General features: G+C 40.0%; 1 protein-coding gene across 1 annotated transcript; it reads left to right on the top strand.

Annotated features, from left to right (window-relative positions):
- Nucleotides 1-14807: 14807 nt before the first annotated feature.
- Nucleotides 14808-20247, top strand: srsf1b (serine and arginine rich splicing factor 1b). Its single transcript, XM_073053337.1, is given in 5 exon segments — nucleotides 14808-15267; nucleotides 16477-16661; nucleotides 16747-16919; nucleotides 17352-17426; nucleotides 17428-20247. Coding segments are annotated over 5 exon segments (756 nt in total). The 5' UTR covers nucleotides 14808-15070; the 3' UTR covers nucleotides 17554-20247.
- The last annotated feature ends 803 nt before the right edge of the window (nucleotides 20248-21050 follow it).

The raw sequence follows: 21050 nt of genomic DNA, 5'->3' as shown, positions 1-21050 counted from the left end.
TCATTCAGGGCATTGATCACATGCTGTTATTTCAAAGAATTTTTTTAAATGATCTTTCATGCCTTGCTGATATTTAATCTTCAATCAACTACATTTAAGATAAGCATATGATGTGGTTGCTGTTGTGGGACTCTGCTGTGTGTGCTTCCTCTTCTACAGCAGTAACTGCTCTTCCAAAGAATTCCATCATTTGGAAAGTACTTTGAGACATAAAACCAGAAATTGCTAGAAACACTCAATAGGTCAGGCTAATGTAATAGGTTAACATTTCAGGTCAAAGATCCTCAATTACCAACATTTTCTATTTCAGATTTCCAGTGCCTGTAGATTTTGATTTTGAGATACCTTGAAAGGGATATGATGTTTAAATATCATTTACTTTTTTGTTAATGTGTGACAGAAACACACCAATGAGGCACTAAGTTTTGTGGACAGAAAGTGGACATCAGGTGTAAAAGTTTAGTGATATTCATTCAGATTCCAAAAGATATACTCACTTTAGCTCTTAGCAGGGTGGAATTGTGCCATGATGGTAAAATGATGCTTAAACTTCATAGTTCATTGATCTCAGTGGTGACAATAGTAGATGTTTTATAATTTGCATCTGGCTTCATGGGCAAAGAATAGAAAAATAATCAAGCATATTTCCTGCTCTTGATTACTATCATTAACCCAGCTTGAAAGTGTGTCTGTTTGGCATTAGATAAAGGGAGCATTAACCTAGGTAGTAGTGTTTCCCATCACTGGACAGCTGGCCAGTCATTCAGGAACACACCTGATGAATTACCAATTTCACAAGAGCCAAGTACGCATAGGTTTGTATGATTCATCTCCAGTGTAATCAAACAAAAGCCCACACCCTCAACAACCAGATAGTCAGCTGGCTTTTAAGGGCCATCTCATTTAAATAATAATTGAATGGCAACAAACTGTAGATGTTGCACACTGAAATAAAAGAAAAGCAGAGATTATTTTTCAGGTTGATGAGTTTTCATCAGGTTCTGATTAAAGTTCATGGATCTGACATGTTAACTTTTTTCTCTGTCATTTCTGATTCTGAATCATGTTTATTTTCACTGATGTCATGAAAGTTGTTTTGTGGCAGCAGTACAGTGCAATACATTTTAAAAAAACTATAAGTTACAATAGAAATATAATAGTGCAAAAAGAGAACAAAATAGTGAGGTATGTTCATGGACTGTTAAGAAATCATCTGGTGGCTGAGGAGAGAAAGCTGATACTATATTCCCGTTGTGTGTTGCTCTTAAGGACAGTGAATATTTTTATAGGGATATGGAAGTCAGGAGAAAGCAAAAACAGTGTACTTGCCACTCTAAATAGAATCTTGCATTCAAAGAATTGTTACATAGAATGAAATGTTATTGCACAACTTAGCTGAAGGAATACTAAGAATAGCCCATTCATTATGCAGAGTCTTAAGTTTATTAGGATAAACTTGTCTTTGGAAAAAATGCTGATCAAATTAGGGGCTTTTTATACATTGTCACCTGTCTGATTCCGGTAGCTTTCTCCAAAACAGTAAAAATAAGGAAAGCTAAAATCCATATGCAAACCAAGCTCTGTGCCCACAGTGCACAACTACATAAGTAAAATTATTTTGTATAGAATTCACTTCAGGAGTCATCTTGTAAACTTGCAAAATATTGGCAAACAGTGTTCCAGACATGGAGCAGATCAGGCTATTTAGTCCCATGACCTACTTCCATTATTTAATGAGATCAACATTGATTAATAACTTAACTCTGTAAATCACTTCTCTGATATTCCTGAAAATTTTTGGACTGCAAAAATCCATCAATTCTCAAAAGTTGAAATGAATCATTAACCAAGCATGAATTACCTTTGTAGAATATGTGCCAACTGTTAACCAATCATTGAGTGTACAAGTATTTCCTAGCTTCACACATGAAAATTCTGATTCTAATTGCTGGATTATAATCTCTCATCCAGAACACCACAAACATCTGAAATATTTACACTCTTTCTATCTTATAGTGCCACTGATATATTTCTTTAGGAGTTTGAACAGATTTGTCAACTAAAATACTCAAATACTTCCACAAATGTAGCATGGAGATCATTCTGACTGGCGACATCACCGTCTGGTATGGGGGGGGGGGGGGTTTCGTTACTGCACAAGATCGAAGTAAGTTGCAGAAATTTATAAAACTAGTCAGCTCCATCACGGGTACCAGCCTCTGTGATATCCAAGACACCTTTAAGCCGCTGTGCCTTAGGAAGGTGGTGTCCATCATTAAGGACCCCCACCACTCAGGACATGCCCTCTTCTCATTGTTACCATCAGGAAGGAGGTGCAGAAGCCCAAGGGCACACACTCAGCAATTCAGGAACAGCTTCTTCCCCTCTGCCATCCGATTTCTAAATGGACATTGAACCCATGAACTTTACCTCACTACATTTTTATTTCTGTTCTTTTTTCCACTACTTATATTAACTTAACTGTATGTACTTATTGTAATTCAGTACTTTTTCTCTAGAATACATGATACATTTCTTTATCATGTATTTCATTGTACTGTTGCTGTAAAATTAACAAATTTCACAACATAAACTGGTGATATTAAACCTGATTCTGATACCTTGCTTAAATCTATGTTCCCAGGAAAGACAGCATTCATGGAATCAGTGCCAAAAGGAGTCACTATAGCATTATATATGGAGATGTGCTATTGACAATGCCACTCTGCTGATAACCTTGTATCACTGTGTTGCTGTGATTCATTTCAGCAATGAATCAGACTGGGGAGATTGCCTCTGAGTGAGGACAATAGTTTGAGGTGAGTAGTGTTGTCACTCAGAACTGAGATCTGGGTCTCCCTGAGACAATTAATTGCTTCAGGAGCACCAGCAGAAGTCTGGGATTCACTCCAGGTGCCTGCCATTGAGGCATGCAACCCAAGTTAGGGTCTTTTTTAAAGAATGGTGGCTGGGTGAACATACCATGAATTCTCAGTCTTCAGGACCACCAGCAAAATAATGAACCAGCACTCTGTGGTGTTGAGCTTGGAAAGATACCAGACTAGTTTGAAAATGTTCATCAAATCATACTTTAACCTGAATTCCAGCAAACAGTTGTGCCAAATTTGACTTAGAGACACAGAAATGACAACTGGTGACTGGTGTGCTTGGCTTTATTGAAACTCTTAATTGCAAAGACAATATGCAAATACTCAAGCTTTGCACTGTATATTATGTTTTAAAACACAATACGATTGGTCTAAGTCTCACACCTTGCACAGTATGTTATCTTTTAAAACACAAAGTGATTTATCTGTCTTCTCTGAGCCCAGATTTAGGGTCTCTCCTTATCAGTGTTAGGCTGGGGTCTCTCACTGATGTTGTGTTGTTCCAGGGTTTGCTAAGGAGATAAATCCACTTTCCAAGATCTATATCCCTCCTATTGTCTCTATTCTCCTTCAATCAGATGGTACTACATTGACAGTCCAGTCCAGATCCAATGGCTAAGGTCATTTTTATTCCTGTTTCAGTTGAACAATTTGTTGCCACAGATTCACATTCATTTTCACTTCTCCACTTGTGTAGTATTCTAGTTATTGGTACTGAGCCTTTTCAGGTACAGAGAAGCATCGATATAATTGATTGCCCTTAGCAGTTTATAAAGGGCCTCATTCCCTAAATGGTCTCTTAACCAGGAATCATTACTTAAGTATTTCTCAGTCTTAACCCAGGGCTCCAGTTATTCATTATTACATGAGTAATAGGCAGCTTTTCCACTGCCTTTGAGGTCCTGGATACGATTGGAGATGTCTCCAAGTCAACCCAATGTTTCTTATCTCACTATGAACAGCTGGCCACTATCTTGTTACTTCCAATTTATTCAGTCCCCGAAACCTTGAGCTAACTTCTTATTCCATTACTGCAGCTTAATCAAGCTGAGAAAATGTTGTGTTGGAGTATTGTCCCTTATCTTATTCAGGTCTGGCTCTCTAGTCTGTAGATTTGCTTATTTCATAGTCTTCATTGCCATTGATAACTTCTCAAAACTCCTGGTTCGAAATCCTGTGCTCACTTCATATTGGTGATTCACTCCCTCAATTATTTCCTAAAATTGTCAGGAAACTTCCCAAACCTTTAATCATCCATGTATAAAGCAAGCTCCAACTGTCTGTTAAGGCTTATGTAAAGCCCATTCTTCTACTCTGTGACAGCTGTTTTAACCCCTTGACTATGACAGTTTACAACCTGAATTTACATAGAAACATAGAAAATAGGTGCAGAAGTAGGCCATTCAGCCCTTCGAGCCTGCACCGCCATTCTGTATGATCATGGCTGATCATCCAACTCAGAACCCTGTACCTGCTTTCTCTCCATACCCCCTGATCCCTTTAGCCACAAGGGCCATATCTAACTTCCTCTTAAATATAGCCAATGAACCGGCCTCAACTGTTTCCTGTGGCAAAGAATTCCACAGGTTCACCACTCTCTGTGTGAAGAAGTTTTTCCTCATCTCGGTCCTAAAAGGCTTCCCCTTTATCCTTAAACTGTGACCCCTCATTCTGGACTTCCCCAACATCGGAAACAATCTTCCTGCATCTAGCCTGTCCAATCCCTTTAGAATTTTATACGTTTCAATAAGATCCCCCCTCAATCTTCTAAATTCCAGTGAGTATAAGCCTAGTCGATCCAGTCTTTCTTCATATGAAAGTCCTGCCATCCCAGGAATCAATCTGGTGAACCTTCTCTGTACTCCCTCTATGGCAAGAACATCTTTCCTCAGATTAGGGGACCAAAACTGCACACAATATTCTAGGTGCGGTCTCACCAAGTCCTTGTACAACTGCAGTAGAACCTCCCTGCTCCTGTACTCAAATCCTTTTGCTATGAATGCCAACATACCATTTGCCTTTTTCACCGCCTGCTGTACCTGCATGCCCACCTTCAATGACTGGTGTACAATGACACCCAGGTCTTGTTGCATCTCCCCTTTTCCTAATCGGCCACCGTTCAGATAATAACCTGTTTTCCTGTTCTTGCAACCAAAGTGGATAACCTCACATTTATCCACATTAAATTGCATCTACCATGAATTTGCCCACTCACCTAACCTATCCAAGTCACCCTGCATCCTCTTAGCATCCTCCTCACAGCTAACACCGCCACCCAGCTTCGTGTCATCCGCAAACTTGGAGATGCTGCATTTAATTCCCCATCCGCAAACTTGGAGATGCTGCATTTAATTCCCCATCCGCAAACTTGGAGATGCTGCATTTAATTCCCCATCCGCAAACTTGGAGATGCTGCATTTAATTTATATCATCTCTCCTTGCAATTTAACAGTTGCCATCCAGTTGGAATCCTGGTAAATCTACGCTGTATCTACTCCAAAACCTATATAACCTTTCCAAGAATTGGTCCTAGAACTGCTCCCAATTCATTCTACCCATAGGTTTCCCTTCTCATTAAAGAATCTGATGCACTTTCCAATAAACCATGTTGACTCCCATAACTACTTGTGTTTTCTTTTGACAAAATACTGGCTGATCATGAAAAGGGGAAAAGCATTTCAACACCAGCTTTGAAGAAAGCTGATTAAGGTGTAAAGATTTCTCCAGTGCTCATGTCAAAAGCAAGCTCACCTGCCTTTCTGGTTTCTAGAATTATCCAAAGATAATATTAGAAAACAAGCAAACAGTAACAAAATATTCGCAATCTACATTTAATAAGTGCAATATTGTGTCAGAAATGCCTTTTATCCTTGATCACCAATTTCTGATCTTAAATTCAAGTTTATTGGCATTCAACCATATGCATGTATACTGTCAAACGAAACAACATTTGCTGGACCAAGGTGCACAACATAGTACATATCACTCACACAACAACACTTGAATATTACTACAAATAAATTAACAACTAATAAGGTGCCTTTATGACACAAGTTAAAAAGTAAACAGTATAATGCTTCATACGTGATGAGACCTAGGTAGTGGCTGGGGGTTCAGTAGCTTCACGGCCTGGGGGAGAAGAAGCTGTTTCACATTCTAACAGTCTCTGACCTAATGATATAGTACTTCCTGCCTGATGATAGGGAGTCAAAGAGATTGTTGGTCGGATGGGAGAGATCATTGACAATGCTAAGGCCCCTGCTTATGCAGTGCTCCTGATTAATATCTCTGGTGGGTGGAAGAGAGAGCTTGATGATCCTTTATAGGGACTTGCAGTCAGATGCCTTGCAACTCCTGTACCAGATGGTGATGCAGCTGATCAGGACACTCCCAATAGTGCTCCATTGGTTAGAATTTTGGAGGGGGGGAGTGGAGCCTCACTTGCTTCAAGGAATTTGCTCAGGAAGTGGAAAAGCTGCTGTGCTTTCTTGACCATATAGGTGGTGTTGAGGGACCAGGTGAAATCGTCTGTTGTGTACACTACCAGAAACTTTGTGCGCCTAACTCTTTCTGCAGAGGAGCTGTTTATGTGCAGTGAGGAGTGAATGGTCAGCCCCCACCTTTTAAAAGTTCACAATCATCTCTTTAGTCTTGTCCAGATTGAGACTCAAGCCTTAAAAAAGTTCGCTCAACATTTAAAAATTATTACTAAATAAGTTGAACAAAACCTACAATTTCTTAAATGCATTGGAAGAGAGTAGAGTAATTGTATTTCACTGTATTAATATTGAAACATCTTGACAAGGATTCTGTTGGTATGCCCGTTGATGTGTCAATGCATACACTGCAAAAGGCTGAAGAAACAGATTGGAAGGAAGAAGTAACAGCAGGGACAATAAGGCATTGTGGAAAGGTAAAAAGTAACAATAAAGCTTGTGAGCGAAAGCAGTTAAGTTTTTGGTTGGTTATATTATACATTAAAATGTCCATTCAGTCTGAAAGACACTAAATAGCAAAAAGACAGGTCACCCCAACCCTAGCACTGAAGAAATTACACTATATACTTCAGTAAAATTAGGCACTGATATCTTTCTTGCCTTGTTTACTCATTCTCACTCAACTAATTATAAGTAGCGGACAGATGGTGTTAGGGGCTCAGTGCAGCCACAGCTCAGACAGCAATACACAACAGCTGTGAACTCCTACGTAAACTGCATTGGATAATCCCAACACTTGTGTCAGTTTTACTGTTGATATGTTACTATACTAGTTTACTTTTCCGTAATACGCTTTCAAAATTTGTTATTACTCTGCCATTGAAATGCAGCTATAAAGTTCCCAGTTCAAATGAAAGTAGGAAACAGGAACAGGACTAGTCCAACATCATGTTCAGGCATAGAACTAAAGAGGTAAGACAAACTGCAAAGAGCTATGTGTCAACGGCTATGATTTCCCTGTATCTAGTTACTCATGTACTATTAAAGTTCAGAGTAAATTTATTTTCAAACTATGCATATATCACTATATGCTATCCTGTGATTCATTTTCCTGTAGGCATTCACAGTAGAACAAAGAGATACAGTAGTCAATAAAAAAACTGCATAGAAATGCAGACTGACAATCAATGTGCAAAAGCAGGCAAACTGCAAATACAGAAAAAAAAACAAATAATAATACTGAGAACATGGGTTGTACAATCCTTGAAAGTGAGTCCATAGGTCGTGGAATCAGTTCATTGTTGAGGTGAGTGAAGTTATCCACGCTGGTTCAGGGGCCTGATGGTTGAAGGGTAATAACTGTTCCTGAACCTATTGGTGTGAGACCTAAGACTGCTGTGCCTCCTTCCCAATGACAGCAGTGAGTGGAGAGCATGGCCTGGATGGTGGGGGTTCTTGATGATGGATGCTGTTTTCTTGTGGCAGCCCTCCTTGTAGATATGCTCTGTGGCGGGCTGGGCTTACTACTATAGGCAGTTAGTAAGTGGATGCTAAACATGGTGCCGTAGAAAACAGTGGAAAAACAAAGCATAGTTACTTTAACACAGATCCTTTGGTGCACAGGAGTAAGGAGAGTGGGTGGCATTGACTGCTATTCCAGTCACATTCACAGATGGTCATGCTGTTTAATCTCATTGCTACATGGAGTAGCATTTGCCAAGGACCATTAATGGCCAGTAGTTCATATGAATATCATTTTCAAATATGCACATCCTAAGATTTAACATGGAGAACAGGTATCCTGATTATACTAGGTATCTAGTATATTAATTGCAGTTATTTTGGCACAGATCAATATCCCTTCCATGGCCCAATATGGGCCCAGATAACCTTGAGAAGAGAACATGTGACCTTCATGACCATTGGGAATCACACAGCCTGGCAGACTACAATTGAGTTCACTTTCCTTTTAATGTTGAGTATACTCAATATATTAACTTTGTTTCTTTACAAGGAGGACCAAAATGTCAACTGTTTATTCCTCTCCGTAGATGCTCCCTGACCTGCTGAGTTCCTCCAGCATATTGTATGCATTGCTCTTATATTAAGGTCCTTGAGATATTAACAAGTTTTATTTGTTGTGTAACTTCCATTAATGCTTAGTTTGTTTGTCCTTGCATTACTAGATAATTTTTATTAAAGTTCTTCAGGTACTATCATATTGGTTGAGGATTTTGTCATCAGTGACACAAAATGAAGCTTTTGCCTTTCAGATTCAGATTGAGATTAATTATTTTCATCACATGTATATTGAAACATATCTCATATATATGCTGTTATCTACTGACTTTTAACGAACTTGTTAATGGAATTTCCCCATAACTCCAGCATCTGTTTAGTAGGGCAGTCTCTGAAGGGTACATGTGGCAACTATGAACAGGAAAAGCAGCTTAGAGTAAGTGCAAACATTCAGGTACCAATAGTGTTGTAGCTTTATTGAAAGAGGCAATCAGTTATCAATTCAGCTGGTGCTTATCTGTATGTTTAATAGCTGATCTCCATTCAGGAGTGAAACGATGTGGGTATGACTGTCAACATTATTGAAATGTGTGTGTCACCCATAATGAGGACACTAAACACAAACTGGATAATCCTCAGTGATGTTTCAGATAAGTGGGTTCTACCATTGAGAATTTTTTTTCTCCATCAAGTACATGTGTGTTTGCATCCAGATGATCCAAAAGCTCCTTCAGAGGCTCTCAGTATCAGGCTAGAAGAGCCACAGATGCATCAGTTCCAGACGTGGTTACAGTGAGGGTGTCTTCAGTGGAATATGGATCCATCGGTGGCTTCAAGCACTTTGGGAAGGGCAGCGGTACTGAGAAATGTGTGAGGTGGACAGAGTTGACTGATTTGGAGATATGTCAAACAGATGAAGACTGACACCCTTCACAATCCAGCACTTGAGACTTAATTAATGCAGATCTTCGTTGTACCGTGGCCGATTTTACCCAGATTGCATCTTTGCTGAAATGTAATCTTACAAACTCATTTGATACCACCTTGTAAGGCAGCCTGTACCTATATACACTCTATATTTAAAGTGGGTTCCTTCAGACCATCCTACATTCACAAATGCTAGATGTTTTTCAATTGCTTCATACATTGAGCCTTCATTTTTAAAATGCTTTACAGGATTTTGAACATGTCTGGAAAAGGCATTTTTTAAATTTCTTACCAAGTTCTTTCAGCAAACCTAGTGCACATGGTAAAATAGAATAGACAGGAGGGCATATATCCCAAAGGTTTTCTAGTTATTATAGTGTGAAGAAAATAATATGGGTTATTTCAAAATTAAAGCAGCCTTTAATGCCTGAAAGATTGCTATTAAGATAAATATGGAAAGATTTTATAAGATCCTTTTGAATGTAAAAAGACTTGTGGAGAAATTTTATTAAATTTTTTTAAATAACAGAATACTGCAGCTTTCTATAAGCTACTTTTAAATTAACAAGATGTTCTGTACCTTTTTCTCATCTGTCTGCGTAATCTCCTTATGAAATCTTGTCCTCTTTTGTTACTTTATACACTCTATCAAAATTCTACAGATGCATGAATTAAAATAAAAAAATACCATGAAGGAATCCTGAAAAGTCTTCAATTTACTTCATAGTTATCAATTGGATCATAATAATAACAAACTGCATCTCCACCAAGTCATCTGGAATGGCAGTGACTCAGGGCAGCAGCTCCACCCCAGGTTATGCATTATCTTTGAATGATAAGGAATGGAGTAAAATTACTTATTTAATTTAGCTCAGCTGGGCAGGGATGGGTGTAGGTATGTGACAACCTTCTAGCTAGACAATTGAAGTTAGGGACGAATTACATAAATTTGCTTTTGGGTAAGCATATAGACCTAGTAGAATTGAGAAAAATATGACACAAAATAAAAAATCATTTTACTATTAAACCTGAAATGGTATGACTTTGTTCCTTAGTGGTGAAAAGATAGTACTTCATTCAATGAAAGCAGGAGGTGACACCTTACAGAATCTCTTGGAAATGGCAACCAAGAGAAGCATGATTACCTTACCTGTTGCACCCTCCGGAGAAGCAGGTAAAGAATCAGACTCAGGTTTATTACCAGTGATGGATGTCATAAAATGTGTTATTTTGTGGATGTAGTTCTGTGTGTAATGCCCTGGTAGAGGTTTCACTGTTAGCTCAATGGTCTTTCTGTAGAAGCAGTGTTTGGGTTAAGATTAGAGATTAACAGGCGCTTCAAAATGCAAGCCTTCCAATCAGGGACAGTTTTTTCCCCCTGTGTGAACTGGGGCTTTTGTTCAGCGGGAGGTGGGGAGAGAAGACGCTGAAGAGAACCGGTCGTAGCATTCAGCCTGGTGGGGACTGTGTTCGATTGGAGTGGGGTGTGGAAGTCTGCTGAGGATCAGTGAATATGACTTTTGGAATGTTGCTCCAACCTGTGCACATTTGACTGTTTAACTATAATGGGCCCTTTTTGTATTTTACTTTTTCCTTTACTAATTCTTCAGTTAACATTCATAAATATAATTCCTGTAATTGTATGCAGTGTGCTGTCTGTTATTTCTTGTAACAGGGTAGCAAATTACATAGCATTCACACAAACCGGGGTTTGGTTGGGAAAGACGGCCCAATCTCACGGATTTGGCGGGACCTGAGTGTGTATTCCCTAGACTTAAGCAGCTTAAGGAAACCAAGGTTTCATGTGCAATACATAAACATGGAGCAGCCTCCACACAAACATAAATTAATTAAACTTACTTTCAGTTTCTGCTGCCTTGTTATATGACATCATCCCACCTTAGCCAAGACCCAATGACACTTAAATAATTTATTCCTCTCTATCTCATTATTCAGCCTCTTTCTATTTATAAATGTGGATAGATAGATTTAATGAAGACAAAGGCATTAGGTTGTTAGCATCTTAAAGATGGATTTGATCCAAAGGGCAAGTAGATTGTCATCTAACATAAAACACAGCAAATGTTGGAAACACTCAACAGATCAGAAGCAGCTGTGGAAAGAGAAACATGGTTAACCTGAGCAACACACAAAATGCTGGAGGAACCCAGTTCAGACAGCATCTATGGAAATAAACAGTTTACTTTTCAGGCAGAGACCCTTCATCAGGACTGGAAAGGAAGGGGGAAGAAGACAGAATTTCCAGCATCTGCAGAACCTCTTGTGTTTGTAAACATAGTTAACCTCACAGGTTGAAGGCCTTTTGTCAGAACTGAGAAAGGAACAGAACAAGTTCAAGTTAGGTTGCATGGTAAGTGGGAAGAGACGGATTTTAAAAAAAGGGAATATTTCTGTTAGGATGAGGTCAGGATTGCAGAAAGATAAGCAGTTTCCATGAGGCTGATGGCCTAATAAGTGTGTTAAAGAAAGTATCAACAAGCTAAAGGTATTGTAGCAAATTTGTATTCAAAATTGTAGCAAATTCCCAGCAGATTAGGCAAAGTCAGTAAAAAGGGAGAAAAATTATGCTACTATTTCAGATGAATGATTTAGAGCAGACGTGGTCATATCTGATGCAAACAGGGAAAGTGAGTTATCAAAATTATTGAGTCTGGAAGACTGCAACTTGCCTAGACAGAAGATAAGGTATTGTTCCTTGAGATCACTTTTGCCTTCATTAGAATGGAGCCGTTTACAGACAGTGGGAGTAAGGGAGAATTAAAATGAGAGGCAAATGGAAGCTCAGGGTCTCCCTTGTCGGACAAACTTGAGAGATGCACAAAACAGTCATCCAGTCTATGTTTCATTTCCTCAGTACTGTATGACGGTCCAAATCAGGAGCATCAAATGGTACTCTAGACTTAAGGAAGTTCTTGGGTCCCTAGACGGCAGAAAGGCGAGGAGGACAGACATTGCACCTCCCATTGCTGAATGGGAAAGTGCCATGAGAAAGGGTGAACACGGAAGAGGGAATTATCCCCTTGCAATGTAGAAAGGGGAAGAGAATTTGTGCCTAGTAATGAAATCTGAATGAGAATACCAGTCCTTAATTAGTTGACAGCAGAATGTGTAGCCATCAGTGTCAGAGGAAACAAATTTAATTAAGTATAGATGAGAGTAGCTGGTAGGAATGGAACTTGGGGTAGGAGTGGAGACTTGAAATCAAGAAAGAGAATGTTACAGCCTAGGCATTACTTAGAAATGACAATTCTTTAAAAATTTTGCTGTAAAGTCTTTTGTAAAGTTCAAAATAAATTTATTAGCAAAGTACATGTATGTCTCCATATACAACCCTGAGATTCATTTTCTTGCAGGCATAGTCAATAAATCCATAGAATAATAATCAAAACAGAATCAATGAAAGACCGTGCCAACTTGGGTGTTCAACCAGTGTGCAAAAGGGCAGAGGGCACAGAGGAGTGTGGCAGGACAAAGGGATCTGGCAATACAGGTCTATTGTTCATTGGAAGTGGTTTCACAGGTAGTTAGAAAGCTTTTGACATATTGCCCTTCATAAATTAAAAAGTATTGATTTTTAAGTTTTGTTGAAGTTGTATTAAGACATCAGTGAGGCCTAATTTGGAGTATTGTGTGCAGTTTTGATCACCTACCTACAGGAAAGTTGTAAATAAGGTTGAAAGAGCACTGAGAAATTTTACAAGAATGTTGCTGGGTCTGGAGGACCTGAGTTATAAGGAAAGATTAGGACGTTATTCTTTGGAACGTAAAAGATTGAGAGAGTTGATAGAGGTATACAAAATTACGAGGGGTATAGACAGGGTAAATGCAAGCAGGCTTTTTCCACTGAGATGAGGTCTCTAGAGGTAATGGGTTAAGAGTGAAAGGTGCAAAGTTTAAGGAGAAACTTCTTCACTCAGAGAGTCATGAGAGTGTCAAATGAGCTGCCACCACAAGTGGTGAATGCAAGCTCAATTTCAATGTTTAAAAGAAGTTTGGATAGGTACATTGACAGGAGTACACACACACTAGATGGGTGAAGGGCCTGTATCGGTGCTGTAATTTACTATGACTGACTAAAAGACAACTAACCATGCAAATACAAAAATACATAATAAATAAATAAGCAACATGAGATGAAGAGCCCCTGAAAGTGAGTCCATTAGTTGTGGGAACATTTCAATCATGGGGCAAGTGAAGTTATCCCCTTTGGTTCAACAGCCTGATTGTTGAGTAGTAACTGTTCCTGAAGCTGTTGGGCTGAGCCCTGAGACCCCCGTACCTTCTTCCTGATGGCAGCAGCAAGAAGAGAGCATGTCCTGGGCAGTGGAGGTCCCTGATGATGGATGCTACTTTCCTGTGACAGCATCTCATATTGATGTGCTCAATGGTGGGGAAGACTTTACCGGGTGATGACTAGGTTGTATCCACTACTTTTTGGAGGATTTTCCATTAAAGAGTATTGTTGTTTTCATACCAGGCTCTGATGCAGCCAATCAATATACTCTCCTCTGCACATCTCTAGAAGTTCATCAAAAGTTTTAGCCAAATCTTTGCAAATTCCTAAGGAAGTAGAAGCGCTGCAGTGCTTTCTTCATAATTGCACTTAAGTGCAGGGCCCAGGGCAGGTCCTCCAAAAATAAGAACACAGGAGGAATTAAACATTGTCTGCTCTTTCCACCTGTGATCCTCCATTGAGGATTGGCTTATGAATCTCTAGTTTCCTTCTCCTGAAGTTAACCATCAGCACCTAGGTCTTGCTGACATTGAGTAAGAATGTAGTGGCATGGCTACTGCCTCAGTGTTGACCTGGGATGCTGGATATGTCGAGCTTGCATGGACTTTTATGACCTTGTGGCCTTCTGGATGCTTTGCACTTCCCAAAGAAGTGCAGGTAGAAAACAGGCCGCTGCAAATTGCAGGTGAGTGGTGCAAGCTGAGAATGAAATAAGGACGAACATCTCTGGTCGCTTAGTGAACGTGGGGAGAAGGAAACAAACTAAAAAAGGACGGTTGGCCCTGACTCAGCGGACCGAGTACATATGGATTCCGTGCTGCATCTCCCTCGGGTCCAAGCAGCAAATGAAGGCGGCTTGTTTCGCCTCTATTTAATAAAACACGTGTTGCCTGGCCCACTGTGCGGTAACAGCGTTGCCTGCCTTTCTTCGGCTCGCGTTATGCCGGAACGCAAGCCGCTCTGAGGCGGCCAAGTGGGGGAAGGGAAGGGGAGCCAGGAAAGAAAAACGCGCGAGGGGCCGCCTAGCGCGCCAAGCTCCGTGACGTCAGAGCCTCGGCGCGAGCAGCATGCCTCCTTACCAGAATACACCAAAACTCGGGAGGGAGGGCCGTGAGCAAGAATATTGTAGGCTTCAAAAAATTCAAAGCTCGATGAAATCGGTCTTCCAGAGCTCTGGTCGCCAAAGCGACGACTTTGTGCTGGAAAAGCCTTTAAAAAAAGGAAGCCGCACTCTTTTATTGCTATGGTAGACATCCGCCGGTCCGGTACTACTTTCGGCCGCCGCACTCCCCGGGAATGAGTTAAGGGGAGCGGCCGCCATTTTGTTGTGATCTTGGAGCGTGGAGGTCGGCAGTTTGAACCGACACGTTGTGGCCGAAAGATTAATTAGTCAGCCCATTTTCTTTTACTCTGCGATTTACACGTAATTGTTTTAAAATCTGCAACCTGTTTGCGCTGCCGGAGTCGCGTAAACACCTCGCGTCTATATTTTTTTTACGCACCTAGCTTAAGCCACACCAACCGTCGGGCTGGAGGGGAACGGAATGCAGAACCACAGCGGTGTAATCCGTGGGCCGGCAGGCAACAACGACTGTCGAATATACGTGGGCAACCTGCCGCCGGACATCCGCACCAAGGACATCGAGGACGTCTTCTACAAGTACGGCAGCATCAGGGACATCGACCTGAAAAATCGCCGCGGCGGCCCGCCCTTCGCTTTCGTCGAGTTCGAGGACCCGAGGTAGGGCCGCGTGGGCAAATGTGGCTTCCTCTACCCTCACCCTCTCCCTCTCCCGCTCCACACACACCATCACTCCCGGGCTCCGGCGCTACTCCACCCCAGCCGCGGGTCTTCCTGGCCCGCAGCCATCCAGCGTGACCCGCGGCATCGACTCGGCGGGGCGACCCTTGTAGTTTCTATGGACGTGTCGGGAATTACATTCCTTGCTCTCCACGACTTTGCTTTCGGGGTGGTGGGTTGTGATCAGTGCAGTTGCAAACTCTCCAGGGGCTGGTGCGATCTGCTTGCATCTTCGGTTATCGTAGGGTGGAAACGCCATGGGGATTGTTTTCCTTACAACTTTTCGGGGGTAGAGAGGTATTGGTCCCATTGCAGTTGGATTTCTTGACCGCTGTGGGGGCAGGTAACCGGGATAGGTAACGGGATTCAGTTTGTAACCACAATAATGTAGAAAGTGCTTTTCTGTGATTTCCCGGGGCTGGGGGGAGGGAGTGCGGTAAGTTCAGTGCCTTTGTATGGAATAGTTCTCTTCAGTAGGGGTATAATCATTCATCCTGCCGGTTTAACTCCCGGAGGAATTGCATTTGGTGCAGCTTTGTATCTTTCTAAGCAGTGGAGGCGTCCTTTAAGAGGGAGACCCACTTGATAAAATGCTAATGGTGCTACCCGCTGGGTTGGTGTTTCTGAGATGTATTTAGGATCTAATGTGGAAAATGAATGGTTTCCACGGTGAGGTATAGGCCGGCGAGGCTGTTTTTAATCCACGGTACGCCGCACACGCAAAGCAACCCGCTCGTTCAGAGGATTTTTTTTATTTTAAATTTAACCTATTGGTTGTGTCTGTTAAAGTCTGAACGCCATTTTGCTGGAGGAGAAAGCGCGCCACGCAGCCCTTTTGTTTAGCGAGGATTTGCTGCAGAGCTAAGTGAGCGGGAGAAGACTGCATGCTTTGGGGACAAACGCAAGATCCAGTGGAATTTACAGGAAAAACACGGGATTCAGTAGCGTGTTGTTGGCTGATCATGGATTGATCCGAGGCATGTTGTAGACCACATGGATATGGTTCTCCAAAATAAGTGTTCAGAGCGATGGGAATTTACCATGATAATATTTTGGCAGTTTATCTCTTTTATTAAATATGGCCCATCGTCACAATGCTTGTTCGTTGTCAATTTCCGAGAGAATTTCAGCATTTCGCTGTACTTTCAGAGATGCCGAAGATGCTGTATATGGTCGCGATGGTTACGATTACGATGGCTACCGTCTGCGTGTTGAATTTCCACGGAGTGGGAGAGGGACTGGAAGAGGAGGAGGAGGTGGTGGAGGTGGCCAAACACCAAGGGGAAGATACGGACCCCCCTCTAGGCGTTCAGAGTACAGAGTGGTGGTTTCAGGTGAGATTAAGACCTCAGTAATATTTACATGGTTTTGTTTTTGAATATCAGCTATTAATTTATTGCAAATTAAATCTTTTTCCAGGACTTCCTCCCAGTGGTAGTTGGCAGGATTTGAAAGATCACATGCGGGAAGCAGGTGATGTATGTTACGCTGATGTTTTTCGTGATGGGACTGGTGTCGTGGAGTTTGTTCGCAAAGAAGATATGAGCTATGCAGTACGAAAGCTGGATAACACAAAATTCCGATCACATGAGGTATGTTACCTAATTCTGAAAGGCTTAAAGATGATCACTAACAGCCATAACTTAACTGTTCATTTGGAGCTTCAGGTAAGGCAAAGGAACAACAAGGAATGGCTCAAGAAAATGGGTTTCTGTTTATGGCTAATACAACTATGTTACATTTACTGTGCTGATTGGCCCTTTACATTTTGTAGAGTCAAATGTAATGTGCTGGTTTTTATAATTAAACCTTTTTTTTTGTCTTAATGAAAAGTTAACAGATTACAGCATTCTTGTTAACATGTCTTAAGTTGAAAAGCAAACTATTTTGGTTGAAAGACACCACTGAATGGTATAAGGACATAACTCTTTGTCAGAAGAAATAAACATAGTACTAGCCTTATTCAGTGGCTTTTGTGGATTACATTTGAAAGTAGTGAACATTTTTCTTCACATATTCAATAGGGAGAAACAGCATATATCCGTGTGAAAGTTGATGGTCCACGAAGTCCAAGCTATGGAAGATCTCGTTCACGTAGCCGCAGTCGAACCAGAAGCCGTAGCCGAAGTCGCAGCAGAAGCCGTAGTTACTCTCCCAGACGAAGCAGAGGATCTCCCCGCTACTCACCCCGTCATAGCAGATCGCGTTCTCGTAGCTAGATTGTAAATCCATTGCTGGAATTTCTTGTAGAACATCACCACTCTTTTCCTTAAATAGAATGGATTCTTTATTTTTAAATCCACGTTAACTTGTTTTATTCAAGTTTAGTACACACTTTAAACTGATACCACATAAAGAGGGTTGAGTCTCTTTTGTTAACATTCCCTCGTCGTTACTGAAATCTGATAATTGTATAGATAGAATAGGGTTGGAGTTTGGGAAGGTTTCAAAATGGTGTCAACATGACATGAATTAACAGTAAACTGTTGCGGTAATTTGTTAATGTTTATACTTCATTTGAATTGAATAGATTCTAATGTAAGAATTGTAGGAGGCAATGTAGGTAGGGCTGTTGTGAAACATGTTTGTGAAAACCTTGTACCTTATCTTACCTTTTCATGTATCTTCCTATAGACATATCTCAACTGAGGATGGATTAAGCATTCTTTGGATTAAAGGATTGTGGAGCTCATTTCAGTCATATTAGGAATGTCAAATCGTGTCTAATTGGAGGAGGAGGAGGAATCTGATCATTTATGGAGGCAATGGTATGACTCCAAGTGCTATTGTCACAATTAAACTTGGCAGTATTGAAGTTGTGCTTCTCTTTTGTACAAAAGTTGTATAATCCATAAACTATGGTGTTACTGTGTTGCATTACAAAGTTCTGTGCAGCATCAATACTGCTGAGCTTGCATGTTCTGTGTGACTAGTCTGGCATTGGTTTTCACCATTTTGAGCAGAAATCCCATTAAATAAAACTTTACAAACTTCTAAAGGAAATAAAAGTAAGATGGCTGACTCTCAGCAGTTTGGTTACCTGGATTGAAAATACATCAATTTAATTTGTAATACAGTTAAGTGGTGAATTACATGTATAGTCCGACTCAATTACTAGATTTCACTGGGTAACTAGAAATGAAGGTGTTGATGAAAGTAAATACTGCACCAGTAAATTTTGTTCTAACTGAAGTACATGTAGTAGATGCTATCAGGGCTTGAATTGAAATCCACTAGTCCAACATCATGTCCTTTGTTTCATTTGCATTCTAAGAAAAGAGCAGTATCTATAGACATACTTTAATGTAGCTAAGTGTAATACTTGTATCATGTGCCCATTTGTGGGTTACCATGATGTTGGGTTAGTGAATACTTAACTACAGAAGTAAGCTGTCATTTTTAATGGTATTGTGAAATAAAAATTCTTGTTAAAATATGTAACAGCTTTCACATTGTAGGGATGTGATGCAGTTTGTGCTGTTCATCTGTCAAAGCATCTGTATATATTGACAAGATGACGGCTATGACTGTCCCATCCCATATAAACCTTGTTGTTTGTTGTATCTAACGTTTGCCTCCTTTTTTGGTTTTGCTGGTTATTAAAGGTTTGGATTGGAGAGGGCTCATTGGATCCCAATCCTTGGAGCTGGATCTTTGGATTCAATTCATTGTGAGGATAGGATAGGGAGGATCATAACATGGATTCATGGAGCGGGATCATATTACCAGGAGCTGTAGGAGTGGATTCCTGCCCCAAACAAACCGTGTATTTGTGGATTTTTTTTTTTGTTTCCTGTTTTTGTTTTTCCCCTCATACCAAGAATTGGCTATTCGAAAAGCCCTTCCCTTTTATTTTTATCAGTTGGATTCCAAAGGATGCCCCGTGGGATTGGCAATTTTTTTTCTTTTGCCTTTTATCGTAAATGGAGTGAACCCAGGACCAGGAGAGGTACGCTGGAGCAATCTCCTTGGATGGATTCAACGTTCAGGATTTGGTAACAATTTAACAAGGGTGATATCTAACTTTTTTGTATCTTATTATGGGGTGTTTGTTAAAGTTATGATTTGGCTATGCATTCTAAATTTAAGGGAAAAGACAAAACTGATTTATTTTTGGCCCAAAAGAATAATGTCTCAGACTTTAATGTTTAACATCCATTTTGATAATAAATTACTTTTTAATTGTATGCTTGGATTGATTATTTTGTGGACAGATGTTTGGCTTCCATTTTATGTAATTTGTCAGGTGATAAGTAATCCCAAAACTGTTCACACCAAAATGCTGTAAATACTATACATTTTATATATATTCCCATTCATAACAAATTTTATTATCACATTGCAAATTCGTATTCTCAAATTTGGTTAATTGACGAGGGTGTATTGTATTAGTATTAAGTTTATTGTGCTGGAACCTGCCAGTAGCTTCCAGTTTTAATTCTTTTGTCTGCATCATAACTGAAATGGAACAATTAACAGGTAATTAAGTTAGTCTACAATAGTGTGTATTTCCACTACTAAATTGTTAACCTTTTTCAGAGTAATCACTTTACAGCTCAAATATATTAGAATGTAATAATGGATTTTCCTAGTTTGTCTATCAAAAAAACTTGCCACGTGGATGGTGATTTCTAAAAATAAAGATGGGGATGATCATTTTTGGGTTAATTTTCATTTGCTGTAGAAAATTGCTACTTTTGTTAACAAAGGGATGGAAAAGTAGAATGTGATGTGTTGCCATTAGTTGTCCCTAAAGCACTTAGTTAAAGTGCAGTAGAGACATCTTGTGGTTAGCATCATTTGTGTACATTGTATGCTCTCTCTCCTTGAGACATTAGATAGCACGACCGAGATTAAGTGTAATAGCAGAACACAGTGAGCAAAGAATGTTGTGAATTTTAATAAAGGATCAACAAAGCTGTTGCTGTTTTTTTAATTTTGCCTTTCATTGCAATAATTATTGACCTCCATTTACACACTACCTGTGTTAAATTTTGCAAATGGCACCTTCCCTCTGTAGAAAGGTCATTGTCGTCCCTTTCATCTTCAGTTATATTCATTGCTTTTGAAATAGAAATTATTGCCCCCAAGATATGTATTTTAACAAAACATTCAGTTGAGCTACATGAACCACTTGCTCTAAATTTTTACCCTTTTTGTAATTCAACATCCTTGAGTTCAGATGTATGCTTGGTTGTGTTTCCATTGCTGTCTTTAACTATACTGGATGATGTGTGGTCGTTCAGACTTGATTGTTTCATGCCTATTTCGATGCCAAATTTCCATCGAGGATGAAATTTTCATGGCAGGGTAGTAAACCAACCTTGCATTTGCTTGCGAATCGTTTGTTACCAATGGTTAGTTTCATATTAAGGCACATACATTTTAATTTGAGATGCATCAGGAATTTAAATATTTAGCCTTTCTCTAGTGCTCAAACAAAATTAGTGTGCTCACTCTGGCAGCAGTTAAGACAGTGTCATTGACATAATTAAATAAATCTTTATTGAATTTCTTGAGTTGGTTTACGTATTTCACAAACATAAGAAACTAGCGCTCTCTCAGGTGATTCCCAACATTTACTGTCCACTTGTGCTATGCCCATTTGTGATCTGAGGCAGCAGTTATTAATTGCTTGAAATCTATGTTGGAATTAAAACATAAGTTTTGACATGCACTTTTACTTGGTTTAGCAGTTGAGATGTTTTCCAGACCATTCTGTA

The sequence above is a fragment of the Hemitrygon akajei genome, chromosome 8, assembly GCF_048418815.1.
Source record: "Hemitrygon akajei chromosome 8, sHemAka1.3, whole genome shotgun sequence".
NCBI lineage: Eukaryota > Metazoa > Chordata > Chondrichthyes > Myliobatiformes > Dasyatidae > Hemitrygon > Hemitrygon akajei.
The sequence above is the reverse complement of the archived record's forward strand: the minus strand, read 5'-3'. Positions and strand labels throughout refer to the sequence as shown.